General features: G+C 36.8%; 1 protein-coding gene across 12 annotated transcripts in view; it reads left to right on the top strand.

The window, feature by feature from the left end:
• Positions 1-9996, top strand: part of LOC127961170 (dysferlin) — a 76965-nt gene extending 66969 nt beyond the window's left edge. For all 12 annotated transcript variants that reach the window (XM_052560153.1, XM_052560160.1, XM_052560158.1 and 9 more), the window contains 9 exons: positions 461-600; positions 1027-1115; positions 1206-1301; positions 1576-1717; positions 5023-5122; positions 5953-6125; positions 7190-7299; positions 7384-7531; positions 8346-9996. In XM_052560153.1, the coding sequence (XP_052416113.1) occupies positions 461-600; positions 1027-1115; positions 1206-1301; positions 1576-1717; positions 5023-5122; positions 5953-6125; positions 7190-7299; positions 7384-7531; positions 8346-8405 (1058 nt within the window). In that variant the 3' untranslated portion in view covers positions 8406-9996. The remainder of the gene's footprint in view (positions 1-460; positions 601-1026; positions 1116-1205; positions 1302-1575; positions 1718-5022; positions 5123-5952; positions 6126-7189; positions 7300-7383; positions 7532-8345) is intronic.
• Positions 9997-17003: the final 7007 nt, after the last annotated feature.

Below are 17003 nucleotides of genomic sequence, written 5' to 3'. Positions count from 1 at the left end.
AACCATGTTTCCCTCAGGGACGTGACACAGGGTTTCAAACCATAAACTCAACAGTGGGCGATTATTATTATTTTTTCTTCCCTCACTCTTTCTTTCTGCTTTTTGACAAGGGGAAACTCTCTTCTTAAAGCAACAGCAGTGAAATCAACGCATCATCGGAGGAACGGGGAAAGATAAACATTTCCGACTATTTAAGTGGAATGCCTTATTAATGTTGGCTTTTTTTCTGCTCTCAGTTATGACTTAAAACTTGATGCCCGAACGTTCTTCATATCAAATGTGAGGTGACATAGTGGTTCCATTTCATGGAATAAATAACATTGTGAGGAATCTTCCTTATAACTGTTAAACTATTTTAACGTTAAAAGAAAAATATAGGGGTTTTAGGTGCCTCAACACTTTGTTTCAAAATGACTTTTAACCTAAAGTGATGCTATTGTTGACTCCATTTGGTCCTCAGATGAAGGGAAACCTCTTAACCCTCACCTGGGACCAGTGATGGAGCGTCTAGCTCTCTTGGTGTTGAGGAAACTGGATCTGGTGCTCGAACATGTAGAGACGCGACCCCTCTACAGCCCCCTTCAGCCAGATATAGAGCAGGTTACAAAATTTAATATTCCTATTACCAAAATACCATTTTGTATTATTTTATAATATGTTATATTTATCATTCACATATATTTTTTATTTTTGTAGATTTTTTACTAAATTGCTTATTTTATTCTATATTCATGTAAAATGTAAAAGTTTATTTTATCTTATAGTTAATATGCTATGCATTTCTTTCTATATTTAATGTTAAAAAGTAATATAATTTGATTATTTTTTTATTTTAATTATGTAATGAAATTTATTTTATTCTTTAATAGTTAAAAAATGTAATACAATTTAATTTGAATTTTTTCTTTTTTTTTTAGCAGAGCCACTTTATATCTGTCATATAGCTTTCTCTATGCTTGTTATTGCATGTTTTCCTTGATATGCCCTCTCACTCTTTACTGAGTAATTTCATTTATCAAAACCCAGGGGCGGTTGCAAATGTGGGTGGACATTTTCCCGAAATCTTTAGGTCCACCAGGACCTCCATTCAACATCACACCACGCAAAGCCAAAAAGTAAGGGCATTTCCTTGGTTTAGTATCTCAATTTTGTTCTCAAAACACATCTAGAAGCATAACGTGTCCATGTTTTCTCTTTTCCCATAGGTTCTTCCTGCGCTGCATTATATGGAACACACGAGATGTTATCTTGGATGATGTCAGTGTTACTGGGGAGAAGATGAGTGACATTTATGTGAAAGGGTACATCTGGGTGTCATAAATGGGTTGTTGGGTTTGTGTGTATGAGCTCTGGTTAAATGAAGTTTCCCATGTCACGGGCCTGTTGCTTGTCTGTTGCCACTGTGACCAATAGTAACAACGGCTTGCAAAAATTATCGATCAGTAGCAACAAACACACAGTTGCAAGGCAACCATAGACCCAAGCTGTAGGTCAGTTACAGCTAAGCAGCATGCTCTTCTAATGTGTTGGAAATGATGTCCCGGGTAATTGTGGATGTTATTTTTTCAATCCTAGATGGATGCACGGCCATGAAGAGAACAAGCAGAAAACAGACGTGCACTATCGATCACTGGGCGGCGAAGGCAACTTTAATTGGCGCTTCCTCTTCCCCTTTCACTATTTACCTGCAGAACAGCTATGCACCGTTGATAAGAAGGTGAAAAATAATCTGTGTTTGTAAATTACATGGAAATTTGAGAAAGACATAAAGGAAACCTCCAAATGAATCTGAACTGTTTATAAGAAAGCAGGACATGATCTGCATTTGTGAGTTTAGTGGAAATATGTCAATTTAAAAAAGACGTAAAAAGAAAACTCGAACCGGATTTGTTTAGTGGTTAGTAGGGGTGTAACGGTTCACAAAATTCACGGTTCGGTTCGATACGATACACTGATGTCACGGTTCGGTTCGGTTCGGTTCGATACGTTTTAGATACAGCAAAATGTAAAAACATCTCAACTTTTCAGAATGCCGCAAGCGCACCGCGGGTCGTGTGACAAGAACCAACCAATCAGCTTCATCCTTTCCCGTAACAACGTTGAGAGCTCAGCCAAGATGAAGGAACAGCTGATCATAGTTGTATATGTATTGCAATTTTGAAATAAATTCAGTAGCAGAGCTACTGCAAGCGATTTTTAGAGCTGCAAATCCATTTATCCTTCGTTGAAATTTCCGCGTCTCATGGAGAGAGCACGTCATTGTTGCTTAGCAAAGACAGACGCCTCAGGAGAAAGACGCGCTTAGCGTTTTCCATGCGTTTTTAGGCACGATATGTGAACGGCCCCTAAAGCGCTCGCTCACTCAGCACGCGCTGAAGGCTCGTTGCAAAATGTCTAATGCATTTAACAGACCTGTTGGTTATTGGAGGATCTTCTCATTTCTAGTCTGTTAAACGCATTGGCTATTTTGCAACGAGCCTTCAGCGCGTACTGAGTGAGCGAGCGCCTGCTGAGTAGCCTAACATAAACATATAAGATGGTGTTTTTTTCTTCTTCGGGAGTGTCAGGGGCGTTGCCTGTTACGTTGTTTGGGTTATTGGGCTACCTTGTTGAACGCATATCATTATATTTCTTTCTCTCTCTTTTTTTTTTTTTTCAAATATAATTAATTACTCCAACGAACCGTTCGGTATACATAATGCGTACCGCGTACCGAACCGAAAGCGTCGTACCGAACGGTTCAATACGAATACGCGTATCGTTACACCCCTAGTGGTTAGCCAGTGACGCTAGGCCTGTCGACATTTATATCCGCACCCTGCGCTTCAGCTATGCTTCTGAAATGAAATCTCCGGCCTTGATTGAATCTGAATAGGTGATCCGCAGGTCATCCTGTGTGATTTGCAGAGGTTTAGTCTAACGCCCACATTTTGACGGGTATCACTGCAGTTGGCAGGTGTTTAATGCAATGTTTCAAAGCCAGATATGTTGCAGGCTGCATCTGGCACGCTTCCACTTACCGAACGTGGTACATGAACATCTTGTAACTGCGAGACAGTCCAGACTTCAGCCAAGCAATCTCAGGGAAAACAGTTGTGATGGACAAGGCACTTAAAGTGAGGTTTTGGCAGGCAAGAGATCAGTTATGGTAAGATTGAAGATAGCGGTTCCACCCATTAAACTGAGAGCGGCCCGCAACAGTTGTCAAAAGATAGATCCACTTTGGCTGAAGTTTGTTGGACGCAACACACAACAGAGCCGATACATAGCGAAGCGGATTCTCCTGCATGAAACGCGGCCCTCTGTGATAAATTAGAAGTGAGTTCTTGTTTGCAGTGTTTGTTTTGATGGAGCTGTATGCGGTTGTCAGGCAGGATGTGCAGACCGACGCGGCCTGTTTACCGGTGAACGGCAGCAGTGCAGCTCTGTGAAGCGTGAGTTCATTATCCTCGTTGTGTTTGTCCGCACATCCATCACGGGTACAGTACGGTGGGAATGGCGTCACGCAGATGGAATCCTGTCTGGCGGTGGGGTGCAGATTCAGGGTTGTTGTGGGAGTCGCTAACACTCTTTTCTGACTGGGATGTTTCTGTCGCTCTCGGTGGCTCTCACTCACTCTCTGTCTCTCACCCTCTTTCTAATTCTGCTTCGCACATTCAAGCTATCAATTCCTCAATCTGTCTTTCTCAGTCGCTGTCTTGGTCTGTCGGATGATTTCCGTCTCTCTTTTTCTCCTAGAGGTGGTGTAACTCATTTCTGGTGCTGGGTACTAATAGGTTGTCGGGTCAGATTTCACAAGCAAGGCACTTAGTAGTGATTTACAACATATTGATTATTGGCTGATATGTGACCCTATGTGAACCGAAATTGAGATGTATACATCATCTGTAAGCAGAATAAATAAGCTTTCCATGGAGAATAGGATAATATTTGGCTGAGATACAACTACAGTATTTGAAAATCTGGAATCTGAGGGTGCAAAGAAATCAAAATACTGAGAAAATCGCCTTTACAGTTGTCAAAATGAAGTTCTTAGCTAAGCATCTTACTGATCAAATAATAAGTGTTGATATATTTATGGTAGGTAATTTACAAGATATCTTCGTTGAACATGATCTTTGCTCAATATCCTGATTTTGATTGATTTGATTTGAATGATTTTTGGCTTAAAAGGAAAATGTTTCATTGTGACTCCTGCAATGCTTTTTTTGGGTATTGCTACAAATATACCCCAGGGACTGGTTTTGTGGTCCAGGGTCATATATTTGAGATTATTTAATATATTTATATATTGAACATTTAATTGTTCATGCTCAACCCACCCCACCAACACTTATTTTATTTTTTTTACATTTAGATGACCTTAAACTCACTTAATACATTAAATGTATTACATCGCTCAAATACTTAATTTAAATGTTTGTTTTATATTTAACTTTGTTTAGACAAAATTGTATCAATTTTTATATATATTTATCAGGTTATCTGTCAGTATAAATTTTTTTTTTTAACCAAAATTGCTCAGTATTGGATATTTTTTGTAGAAGTTCATTTACCCTGTTTATATGCACTAATAATCAAACACCGTTACATTTAACCTTCATGATACCATTTTGTTGTTTAAATTCACTTTGCTTTAAAATTATTTAGACACAATATTCTTAAAAAAAAAAGAAATTTTTTGAAAATATAGTTTTATACCTGCCATATATGTATATGTATTATCAACTCTAACATGAAAAGAATTATTGGATTGTCACTATCAGACAGAATGGAAAGATTGCACATCTCTAGCACATACAGTATTTCAGGTTCAGTACAATTTGGGCTCACTCGACAGCATTTGCTGCATAATATTGATTACAGCAGAAAATACACTTTTCATGGTTACAATTACAATAAAAATAAACACTTAAAATAAAATAAACAGTTCAACTTACAACAGCGCAATTACAAATCAGTAAGTAGTTCTTCTGTTAGTACCTCTCTCAATCTCACTAGGTTTTTTTTTTTTCTCTACAGGAGCATTTTTGGAGTCTGGATAAAGTTGAAACAAAACTTGCTCCTAAACTCACTATCCAGATCTGGGACAATGACAAGTTCTCCTTTGATGATTTCCTTGGTAAGACCGAAGCCCAATAGCCATCCCTCGTGGCAGATCACTCTTCCACAGCTTTGCCACCCTCAGCAAATTCAGTTGTGTTAACCTTGCAAAGCACCACAAAGCTGTTTTTCAAGCATATTTCTCAGCCTTGACATGACAGAAGAAATACGTTCTGTGGAACTGGACCACACTGATAGGACCTTGTGTGTGATTTATTGTAATTGACCTATACCTCTGTCTATATGGATATGTGCGTACAGGGAGATGGTTACCAAAACCTCCTTAACCTGTGTGAGGTTACCCACCGCACTGTTGTGTAGCGTGACCGTCAGCATAAATGCACTGAACAGTCTTAACACAAATACATCATTCAGACCACACGGGCGCTCTATAACATCTTTACTGCTAATCTTATTATTATCAGCTGAACCTAATTTCCAGCATGTCAGCACAACTGGAAGAGAAATAAGTTATGACCCGACTCCTTAAAGACCTCTATAAAACACACTGATCTATGTACATTTGTAAAATGATTAGCATCCGACCACGATGGGAAAACCTCAAAGAAAACGACTGACTGCCAACTGCAAAGTCTGAAGGTCACAGACCTTTTTGACTGATTTTACGGGAAACGATTGAGAAAAACCAGATTAGGACACTTGCTGACTATTACTTCTATTATATCTGTGTTTCTTTTACATAGATAATCCACATTTACATATATTCTTCTCTGCTAAATTTCTAGATGTTCTTTCATATTTAATGTGCAGTCTTGTTTCACTGCTGTAGTGTGTCATTGTTTGACAAATAAATTGTTGACCTTTTTGTTTTTTCTCACTCTTTCTAAGGCTCTTTGGAAATGGATCTGAACCATATGTTGAGTCCAGCAAAGTCTCCAGAGAAGTGTGGTCTTGAGATGTTCTCTCAGTCCCAGGACAAGCTGGTGTCTTTGTTTGAGCAGAAGACAGTTAAAGGCTGGTGGCCTTGCGTGTGTGACAGAGGAGATGACAAGATACTTGCAGTAAGAGTTCCACACAGACCAGAGTCATTTTCCTGAGAAATTCCCTATTTTCTTTCTTTCTTTCTTTCTATTCTTTCTTTTTATTCTTTCTTTTTATTATTTCTTTAATATCGATTTAGTTAGATATTTATGACACAGTACAACACATGCTATGTTTGGGAGGATAAATTAATCAGCCCTGCACTGATTAAAAAATGATAACTGAAGTAATTTTCTATAAATTGTTTTATTTATGGTGTAATTCACATATATAGTTTCAATTTAGTTTTATTTAGTACTAAGTGTTTATTTTTTATTACGTTTTTTTTTTTTTTATATTTATTAGTGCTGTCAAACAACTAATCGAAATAAATGTTTTTGTTTACTCTACGTACTGTATATATTTATTATGTATAAAGACACACATACAGTATATATTTAGAAAAAAATTACATGTATATATTTAATATATAAACATTACATATTTTTCTTAAATATATGTATGCATGTGTTTGTGTGTGTGTGTGTGTGTGTGTGTGTGTATATATATATATATATAATAAATATACACAGTACACACACATATATTATGTGAACAAAAACTTTTATTTTGGATGTGATCGCAATTAATCATTTAACAACACTAATATATTTTTTTTATTAATATATATTATATAAAAATGTATTACATTATTTTATTACATTCTTAAATATTCAGTTAAATATTACATATTTAGTTCATTAATTTGGTACCACTTACAATAAGGTCCATTAGGTAGTGTAAATTAATCAATTAACGAACATTAACTCACAATTAATTAACTAACATTAACCAACAATTAAAATGAAATATACAATTATTATTTGCATTTTCCATCCACCATCCTGTATGTCTCTTTTACATTACAATTACATTTATGCATTTGGTAGATGCTTTTATCCAAAGTGACTTCCATGGCATTGCAGGTTTACTAGATCAGCTCATGACATCCATTCCTTGGGAATCGAACCCATGACCTCAGTGTTGCTAGTGCCATGCTTTAATTTTTGAGCTACAGGAAACTGAGCTGCTCTTTGTCACTCAGGGAAAGGTGGAAATGTCACTGGAAATCGTCTCTGAGCAGGAGAAGGATGAGAGGCCTGCCGGACTCGGCAGAGATGAGCCCAACATGAATCCCCATCTAGATGAGCCACAGTAAGTCAAGTGCAGCCATCACAATCCCTTAGCTCATGGTGGGAATTTTATATACGGTTGCTAATATACTTTCTCTCTCTCCAGGCGTCCTGAGACCTCATTCTTATGGTTCTCATCCCCATTTAAGACGTTTAAGTTCATTGTGTGGAGGAGGTTTAAGTGGCTTATTCTGGGCTTCTTTGTATTCTTTTTCATTATTCTCTTCCTTGGAGTCTTTCTCTACGCCTTCCCTGTAAGTATCTGTGTGTGATGGTAGTAACTGTGTCGATAAAAGAAGAGGATTAAAGTTTAAATAGGTTTCTGTGATCATGAAGTGCTTGATCAGAGATGTGTGCCTCTGATTGTAGTTCAAGAATGCGGCATGTGTTATTCAGAACTGCAGACACACTTTGCACACTGAAGACATTTCACACTGTTCTGTGTAACATACATTTGTTGAAATTACATCATTTTATCTATTAGCCGTACAGTTTAAACAATATTCAACATACAAGATGAAAAAACCCAACCATTATATATTTTATTTTATAAAAGTTTGCAGAAAATGTGTAATTTGACTTTTATTTAGAAAGTATGCATTAAATTAAAACGTAATTATTAAATTAAATACAATTAATTTAAAAATAAAAGATTTATATAAAGAAAGATTTATGTGTCAAGCAAGCTCCATTTATTTGAACTTTCTGTTTTTCAAATAATCCTGAAAAAATGTATCACAGTTTTCAGAATTGTTTTAAACACAACAACTTAAAAAACATTTTAATATATGTTAAATTAATAAACGGTTGTTTTAAATTGTAATATTTCACACTAATCCTATATTTACTGTATTTTTGATTAAATGCAGCCTCGTTGAGCATAACAGACTTCTTTCAAAACATTAAAAAAACTTATTGACCCCAAAGTTATTATTTTTTTTATTAATTCTTTATAATATAAGTGAAGCATAAAAATATATATTTTATTTTACAAATATAGCCGTTTATAAATAATAATAGATTATAAAACATGCTGGATTTTAATAAACTGTTATTATAATTTTTCAGAACTATGCTGCCATGAAGATGGTTGGACCCTTCAGTGGAGTGGGAAAGGGAACGGAGTGAGACTGTGATGAGAACAAGGACATAAACCCTCACATCAATTCCCAACCACACCAAAACTCCATCCACACATCTCTGTCCATCCTACTGGAGACATCTGCATTGCTCATGCACGTGTCCAAGAGAAAACTGAAGGCAGGCAGAGAGAATTTGAAGACTTTATGTGTGCGTTAGCCTGTTCTAGTCCTATATGCATGAAAGTTGCATAATGTCTGTGTGTGTTTGTACATGTATTACACGCTTGCTGCCCCGATCCTGAACTCTCTCAGTATTCTCTTTAACTCCCACTTACACTTTCATCTCTCTGCTGGTTTAATCCTTTTTCATGTCTCCTGTAAAACTGGCTTCTTTCTTCACAGCCAGATGCTTCTTTCTTCTTCCTTCACGCAGAGAGAGGGAGACGGAGCCGCGTCGCACCATCTCCCATCCATTCGTTCCTCTCCTTTCAACAGCACTGGCTCTTTAGGTTAAACCCTGATTTGTACCGTTAGGCTGTAAGATCCGAGACAGGCCGGTTATTAGCTGAGCCCCCGCTGTCAGCAAGCCCACCTCTCTGATTACTATCACACTCTGTTATTTTGCTTGAGCAAAATCCCCACTAAATGGACTCGGGGTCAACTGTGGGTTGGCAACATGTGTGTGAATGTATGTATGTGTGTGGAATGTGGGCTGCGAATGAGAACGAGAGATAAAAGGCTTGTTTATTTGTGCAAATGTTACACTCACACCCCTGTTCCTTTCTGCCTTTTTGCATTTGACTCTGTAAAGCATGAAAATGAACAGGCGCATCTGGAAGAAGTTGCCAGACTTCTAAACATGCCTGTGAAGGAGCTGTTACATGATAAAATACACAAATGACTTGCTTTCTCTCCGTGACCAGGTCATGAGCTCCTCTTCTACTTAGTTCAGTGAGAAAAAAACTGTTGTGGTGTCACATTTAGTGAAACTGGAATCTCAAAACTTTGCATTACACATCACATTTATGTGATGGAGCTTCTCTACGAACAGGAAACGTCAAGAAATCTGGGTTAATCCAACCTAACCTGCTGGATTTCCGGAAGCGTTCACATTTTATTTAAAAAAAAATGAAGGCAAAAGTAGTAAAGAAGGGATTTGATGTTTATATAAAGTCACTGATTTGACAGTTAAAAAGGATGCATTCTTATCTCTGTTTCAGAAAGATAAATATGAGCGATTACATTTTTTTTTTTTTTCGTAGCTATTTTCTGCACATCTGTCCATGGATCTACAACATCACTGATTTATGAAAGGAAAGTGAATAAGATCAAACATAAACCAAAAAGCCTTGCCTAAGCGATCTCTTGCCAAATATTGTACAGTATATAGCTGGATAACTGATTTATGCAAAACACAAATCCCTATGCTGCGCATCTATGAATAACTGTCATTCATATACAGTCTCTTAATTTGACAATCAAAATGGATATTTCGGTTATTAAACTTTAATGATGCACGTCGTCTAATTGCCTTAAAGCTTCTGCTGTCATCTCTGATGAATTCACTGTGTTAAATCAACTGTATTTGTATCTCACTGTGTAATATGCTATGGTCAAATACATACCTATATATACCATTTTGTATATATTTATCTGTTTATTTCGAGTCAGTTGACCTTTCTTCTGCAGAGCTGTGTTGCTTTTATTTGAATCAGATCCGCAGACCACCTTATGTGTAGATTTAACCTTTAAAGCCAAACCACAAGAAGACTGGTCAGGGTGTTTGACTTGAGAGCAAATTAGAAGCACTCCAGCGCCCAGCCAGGGTTTCATGGAGCCAAGGGCAACTCTTGCATTTCTACCAGCTGTTCTGTAAAGTGAGTGATTTAAAATATGATACAGTATATATCTGATACAGTCTTCTGAGCTCACTTTTCATCTGGTGTAGGGTACTCTTACAGTACATGGGCCTTGTTAACGCTTAACAGTGTGGGGAGGAAATGTTAAATGCAGAGGTGGGTAGAGTACCCAAAAACTTTACTCAAGTAAAAGTAAAAGTAATTCTAGAAATATTTACTCAAGTAAAAGTAAAAGTACTAGTCTTGAATAGTTACTTGAGTAAGAGTAAAAGAGTATCGGATAAAAAATCTACTCAAGTAGTTAGTTACTAGTTACTTTGGGTCATATATACGGAGCCTTTTTTATATAGATATATAGACAAAAAATGTAAGTAATGTATGTGTGTGTGTATAAATGTATATATTTCATCAGCCTTTAATCCAATTTATGTAATTTATTATAAAACCCTGTCTGTTTATTTAAGTAACAAATATAGGTATCATGCCATAGCATATTTTTAATACGACTGACTTTATTTTAAATGTGAATTTAACATTGAAAGTTAATGTGATATAAATATTGCTACTAATCTTTCATTGTTCAGAAAGAGAGCAAATAACTTTTACATTAAACATAATTTTCACTGACAGTCTAGATTTCATTCACTCTCAGAAACTACCATTAAAATCACTGAAACTGTTAACACTGTGAAATCAATATCTTAATTATAGATTCGTACACACATCTGCACTTTGTTGTTTCTGACGAGAGAATTCGGCAGAAAGAGGTATTCAGTCAGCGAGCGAGTGAAGGAAGCACCGGCATTTCAGCGATGACTCATCGGAACACCTCTGATTGGCCATTGCATTCAAAAGCTCAACAGAACCGTGTGTGATTGGTTAATGCGCAGCGCTGTAAAAACGCGTCTGTCTCTGGCTCAGCGCCAGCAAGCGATCACAGATCTAAATTTAGCAGCTGATGATATGACTTGCTGAACCTACTCGCACTGGTGTGATTGTATTAAAATTAATAAAATCTTAATCGGCTATTCTTTGTCTTTTGGAAGCTGCATTCAACCTGTTACAAGCCACACACGTACAACAAACTAATGTCACAGTGGTATCGTGAACTGTAATCGAATGTAGCCCAAGTTATTACCTGTTAAACAGTAGACAGCACACGCGTTCATCTAATAAGGATCTCCACCGCAAGCAAATAATAGCCTTTGCAGATTAGCTTTCAATTCAGTGCAGTTCCATAGCCACGTTTTCAACGCTGCTGGTATTCTTAAACGTTACAACTCTGAGTGAACCGCTTCAGAGCTCAGCGCGTGCAGCATGGAACTGAACGACTCAATCAAACTGATTCATGAACCAATTCACTCGTTTGCCGACTGGTTTGATCAAGCCTTTGAACAGAGTTGACTCAAAATAATGAATCATTCGCGAATGGGCATCGCTCATTGTCCGGAAAAAAGTAGACGGCGCGTTTGGAATAAACTGAAGCATTTATTGCATTAAGATAAAGTAACGAGAGGGGCGTCGCCCACAGTAACGAAGTAAAAGTACAGATTTTTCCCAAAAAATGTACTCAAGTAAGAGTATAAAGTACCCATCTTTAAAATTACTCCGAAAAGTATTCGTTACCCCGAAAAATTACTCAAGTAAATGTAACGAAGTAAATGTAACTCGTTACTACCCACCTCTGGTTAAATGTTATAACATTGTAAATCTGGTGAGTATGACACCATTTTGAAGTCTCTCACACTCTCTCACTCATTGTAACAAGGTTTCAAAATATAGAAATGGCCATATCAGAGTATCCAGTGCAAGTTATAACAGAGTGATAGATTTGGCACCCAGTGAAACCACATTCTCACTGTACCTCTGTGTATTGCTCCAACCTGAATAGGACCATGGACACCAGTTCACTTTTGGAAGTTTGGAAGTCAGTAACATGTTTTGTTAACACTTTATTTCAAGGTGTCCTTGTTACACACGTTATGTGTTACTATTATAAGAACTATTAATTATGCATAATTACATGCAAGTAACCCTAAGACAAAACCTAACCCTAGCCCTAGCCATATAGTAAGTATATGAAGGGGCTTTATACACATTTAATGTAAATCGCATTTTTCAACAACCCATTTATCAAGGTAAGTGTTCCTGTGGCTCAAGTGATAGAGCATTGCATTAGCAGCACAAGGTTGTTGGTTCGATTCCCAGGGAATACATGTTAGGTAAAAAAAAATTGTCCTCAATGCACTGTAAGTTGCTTTGGATAAAAGCATCTGCTGAATGTATACATTTAATTTTAAGAATTGATGTACAATTACCCAAAATCAGGCTCACTGGCACTCTTGTAGAGCAATTACTTAATGTACAAAATCAACTCGGTCTTGCTCAGGTATTGATTTTTTTTCTTAGCTTTCTGTAAAGGAAGTGACATCATAGTCAAACATACAAGACAATTAACACTTGAACAACCAAAGAGATTAAATCCGCACTTTTCACTAACCCGTGCATGAACTTCTGAAGTCTGCAAAACATTGACTGTATTTTGTTTCAGCAGTCTTCTAGTTCTCCTTAATTGCTGCTGCCTTTCTCCCGCTTTCTCCGTTTCTTCACTTCGCCCGGTGTAGATAACAGGCACGTGAATGTCAGACTCGGTTTGGGTGTGTAATTTCAGCCTTGGTGAACTTCCTGTGCTCCCTGACCACAATCCACATTCTGCATGGGTGGGAGGCAGGAGCCAGACCCTTGTCACCACTTTTGGTCTCTCCTTTGTTTTGGGGAAATATCAGATGTCACCAGCTGAGGGGTTTCTACAAATTAGGCCCCTGATGCAAACAAGGAAAAATGTTGCAATATTGCTTAAGCTGACAGTGATATCAATACAAAATACATCTTAGCCTGGTTTAGAAAAGGCCTATGAGTGAAAGTCAAGGCCTTTGTTTTTGCATTTTAATGGGTTTAAATATGTTTGAGGCAAAGGTGGGACTTGTTCTCCGCATGGAAAAGGATCACTGGGCTTAACAGAACTTATTTTTAATGTTTCTTGAGTGAGAACATGGAAAAATCCAGACAGTCAACATCAAAAAACCTTTTCTATAAAACCACATCTGCATTGACTGCTTTGACCTTGCCAAGAATGCCCCCAGCCGCTATCTCACCAAATTCATGTACACAGCATTAATGGATTAATAACACCAGAACTATGGGAACATCATGGGTGCTTTAAGAAATAGATGATTTTGGACGTGGGTTCTCCATAATTAGTCATCTTTGGATTTGCAATTGTTGCATGTTTATTCTCTGCCTTTATGACAGCTAACTGCATAATAGTCTCGCTAAGTGGCCTCTTAAAGTGCATTTTGCAAGCATATACATATGTATTATCTCATTTTACACTTAATTATCAACTGAATAAACAAGGTGGAATTTTGAACTGCGAAATGGAAAAAGCTATATAATTTTACAAGCTGAGCAATCACTAGATTTTTGATGTGTTGAGTCACCTTTGTTTCTCTTGCCTTTGTTTTGACAATGCCTGAGGTTTAGCATGTTTGTTCTCTCTGAATAATGAAAGGATGCACTTTTGAAATATTCATGTGATTTTATTTTTAAACATTTCTGGACATTGATTATTAATTAATCGAACATAATCAAATTAGTTATCATAGGTACATAAAGTGTGCAAATACATTGAAACATACAGACAGCATCTTAAAACACAAGCTTGATGTAAAAAAGTTACATTATTTTATGTTCATATAATACTAAATAATGAAATGAATAGGCGGGGTTAATTGCAACAACAACAAAAAAATTAAAGCTGTATTAAACTAATAAAAGTTGCTCATATCTGATCATAAATACATAAAGAATGCAAAGACACTGACAGCATTTTTGAGACATAAGCATGTTTAAACATAAGAAAGTTCAAATCTTTTAGGCTCATAGAAATTCATGAAATTAATAGGGAGGGTTATTATAGTTTACTAAAACGAAACCATAAAAACTTTTTCCATTGATTGAAAAAATCTAAAACTATATATTTAAAATAATAATAATAATAATAATAAATAAAAGTGGCAAAAAAAAAAAGGATAAATATATAAATATGTTTCATATTTTTTTACTTACTGGACTGGATCTTCGCATGTTTGTTATATCGGGAGCTGCCATTTCATTCTGTATTCTGTTATTCCTGTTACAACAGGCCAGGTGGCCTTACAGTGCCCCCTCAACCTTGTACACACATGGGAACCACAATGGAGGTTGGTTTTATGGAGCAGAGTGCATAATTGTTTGCTTGCTTCATGCATTCTGTGAGCAGCAGGGTGGTACGCACATATTGCCCTACTGAGTATTTCTTACAGACACGTCTGGCTCTCAGCCTATCCTTGAGTTTGGACCATGACAATAAAAGCTCTTGCTTTAGGTTTGCCTAGTTCTCATCCACAAAACCTCCTAAACCTGCTATTAGCTGGACCTACCACAGTGCCTGACAGTTAGCAGCATAGAACATGATGAGAAAAAAAAGAAGGGAGGAGAGGAGAAAAATGCTGGGAAATGAAATCACTGAAAAGTAATCTGAGGAACGCAAAGGATGCTTATTGTTAGGAAATTGAATTAAACCTTTTGTGGTTCCAAGTTAAAGAAGGTGGAAGGGTCCGAGGGTGTTAAACCCCAATGGGAAAGACAAGCTCAGATGAGTCCTTACATGACCTTTAGTTATGGAAGACAAGTGTGTGGCCACTTGGTTGTTACTGGCTGTATTTCAGATGTGAAGGCATCGGTCTCACATTATGATGTCTGGGAACCAAACTCCACACAGACGGGCTCTTTCCTCTCATTGCAGTAGGAGGAAGCATTAAAGGTCAGCAAAGAGGAAGTGAAAAATGCCAGTTTCTTTGATGTTATAATGCGGGAGAGTAAACTAGCTTCAAGCATCTAGCCCTTTGCGTCGTCGTCTTCGGGCAGAACAGTGTGTTTCTTTGTTGTGGGAAATTGCATTGTAGTCCCCAGTGGTATTTGGTTTTACCACTTTTTTTTACCCAAGCTTCAAATGTGCCCACAATTCTTTTGTTTCCAGCAAAACAGTGTGCTAAATAACAGTTAGCACCAGTTGTGTACAATGTTCCCATTTACAATTACAGCTGAAAGCCCTAGATTAAATTTACAGAGATTTTCATTTTAATTAGGGAAACATCTGAGCAGCTGACCAAACCTTCATAAACACCACATTCTGGTGGTTTCCAATCAGCTTGGAGGGAGAAAGTGCCATTAAAGTATGTCGTTTTCATGTTGTATTTCTACAGACAGATCATAAAAATGACCTCCAGCGTCTACTTTTAATCAACCCTCTCCATATGAATGATGTTCAGTTCTGTTGACGGTTCTTCCGCCGATATGGACAGAATGCCTTGCTGAAATATTTTGACAATGCTACTGAATCTATAGCATGAAACAAACAGTGCGACCAGTGTTAACCCAGTTCACAAACAGAAGACTGTGACTAGCCGCATTTTTAATCAAAAGCATACAGTCTAATTGTTGAATGAATGAAGTTCTTAGAAAATGAAACACATGCAGTGTTGTTTCTTCGTCCTCCTATATGTCTATATATTCTTGATTAATTAATAATCTTATTAATAATATTATAAATGATATTAAAAAGCTTCCACAGCAGCATTGTTGAGGTTTCTATAAAGGCCAATTGATGAAAAGGTTTTTTTTTTTTGGATTTACTATTAAAATGATATAATCATCTGACTTTTTTCATAAATTTAAAGCAATTTTTCAACTATTTATTCCTTAGAAGAGAACCACTGAGGAACCAAAATTATCGATTTCTGGAAACCAGAACCTGAAATACTCAAATCATGACTATTCCTATTCCTAATGACAAGCTGAACATGTGTCTACATATTGATGCAAATGTTACATTGGCTTTCTGCATGACCTAAAGTTTGATCAGCATGACACTTCCAAATCCACCACACATTTTTCTCAGAAGCTTTCCTAAACCAAAGACAAAAGACTATGGCATCAGTTGTGTTTTACTAGCAATTTTTGCAATCATTTCTGGACAGGACATTGCAAAACATGCAAAACAACGAAAATGCTATGGTGTGGCGAAGGAACTGTTTTTTCAAGCAATAAAGTGGTTAACATCTTTATTACCATTCAGCGAAATACTGGAATCTGCTGGAATGCTGTCCAGTCTGAAAATGTGGCTTGGAAAAGTTTGTGAGTCATGTTAATTTCACTTTTTATTTTTCTAATCAATTTATTACAGTTTCTGTGACTCTTTCTTCTTGCATGCTGCCTCCAAAAAGAGATGACCTGTGAACTTTATGAATCATAGCATCGCAAAACACTTTAATAGATCAAATGACTGGCAACTCACAGTACTTTGTGATATAATATCCTGTCGCTGTTTGATGTTCTTTTTTTTTTTTTTGTATCACATTTGTTTCCAGTTCTGCAAAAATGCAGTTCCCTCCAAATTTCCTTAACCTTTCATTCACCTCTATAAAACCGAGGGGAACGGTATCGGTGAAAAAATGTCAAAAACAATATTTCTGGATTTTATAGTGGTGATTATTATGTTTCATAAAATAAATTAATTTAGGATTTGTGTGTTATATCTGCCAACCAGTGAGCCCACTACTTCATTTCCCCTCATTTTAGAGGGGGAAAATCTTTTGGTATTATTCCCTGCTCAGAATCATTAGGGCCTGGTATGTGGAGCTTGTAAAGTTAAAATTGTCTGACTTTCAAAGAAGACTTTCAAG

This window comes from Carassius gibelio, chromosome B7, assembly GCF_023724105.1.
Source record: "Carassius gibelio isolate Cgi1373 ecotype wild population from Czech Republic chromosome B7, carGib1.2-hapl.c, whole genome shotgun sequence".
Lineage (NCBI taxonomy): Eukaryota > Metazoa > Chordata > Actinopteri > Cypriniformes > Cyprinidae > Carassius > Carassius gibelio.
This window is presented reverse-complemented; position numbering and strand designations above follow the sequence as displayed.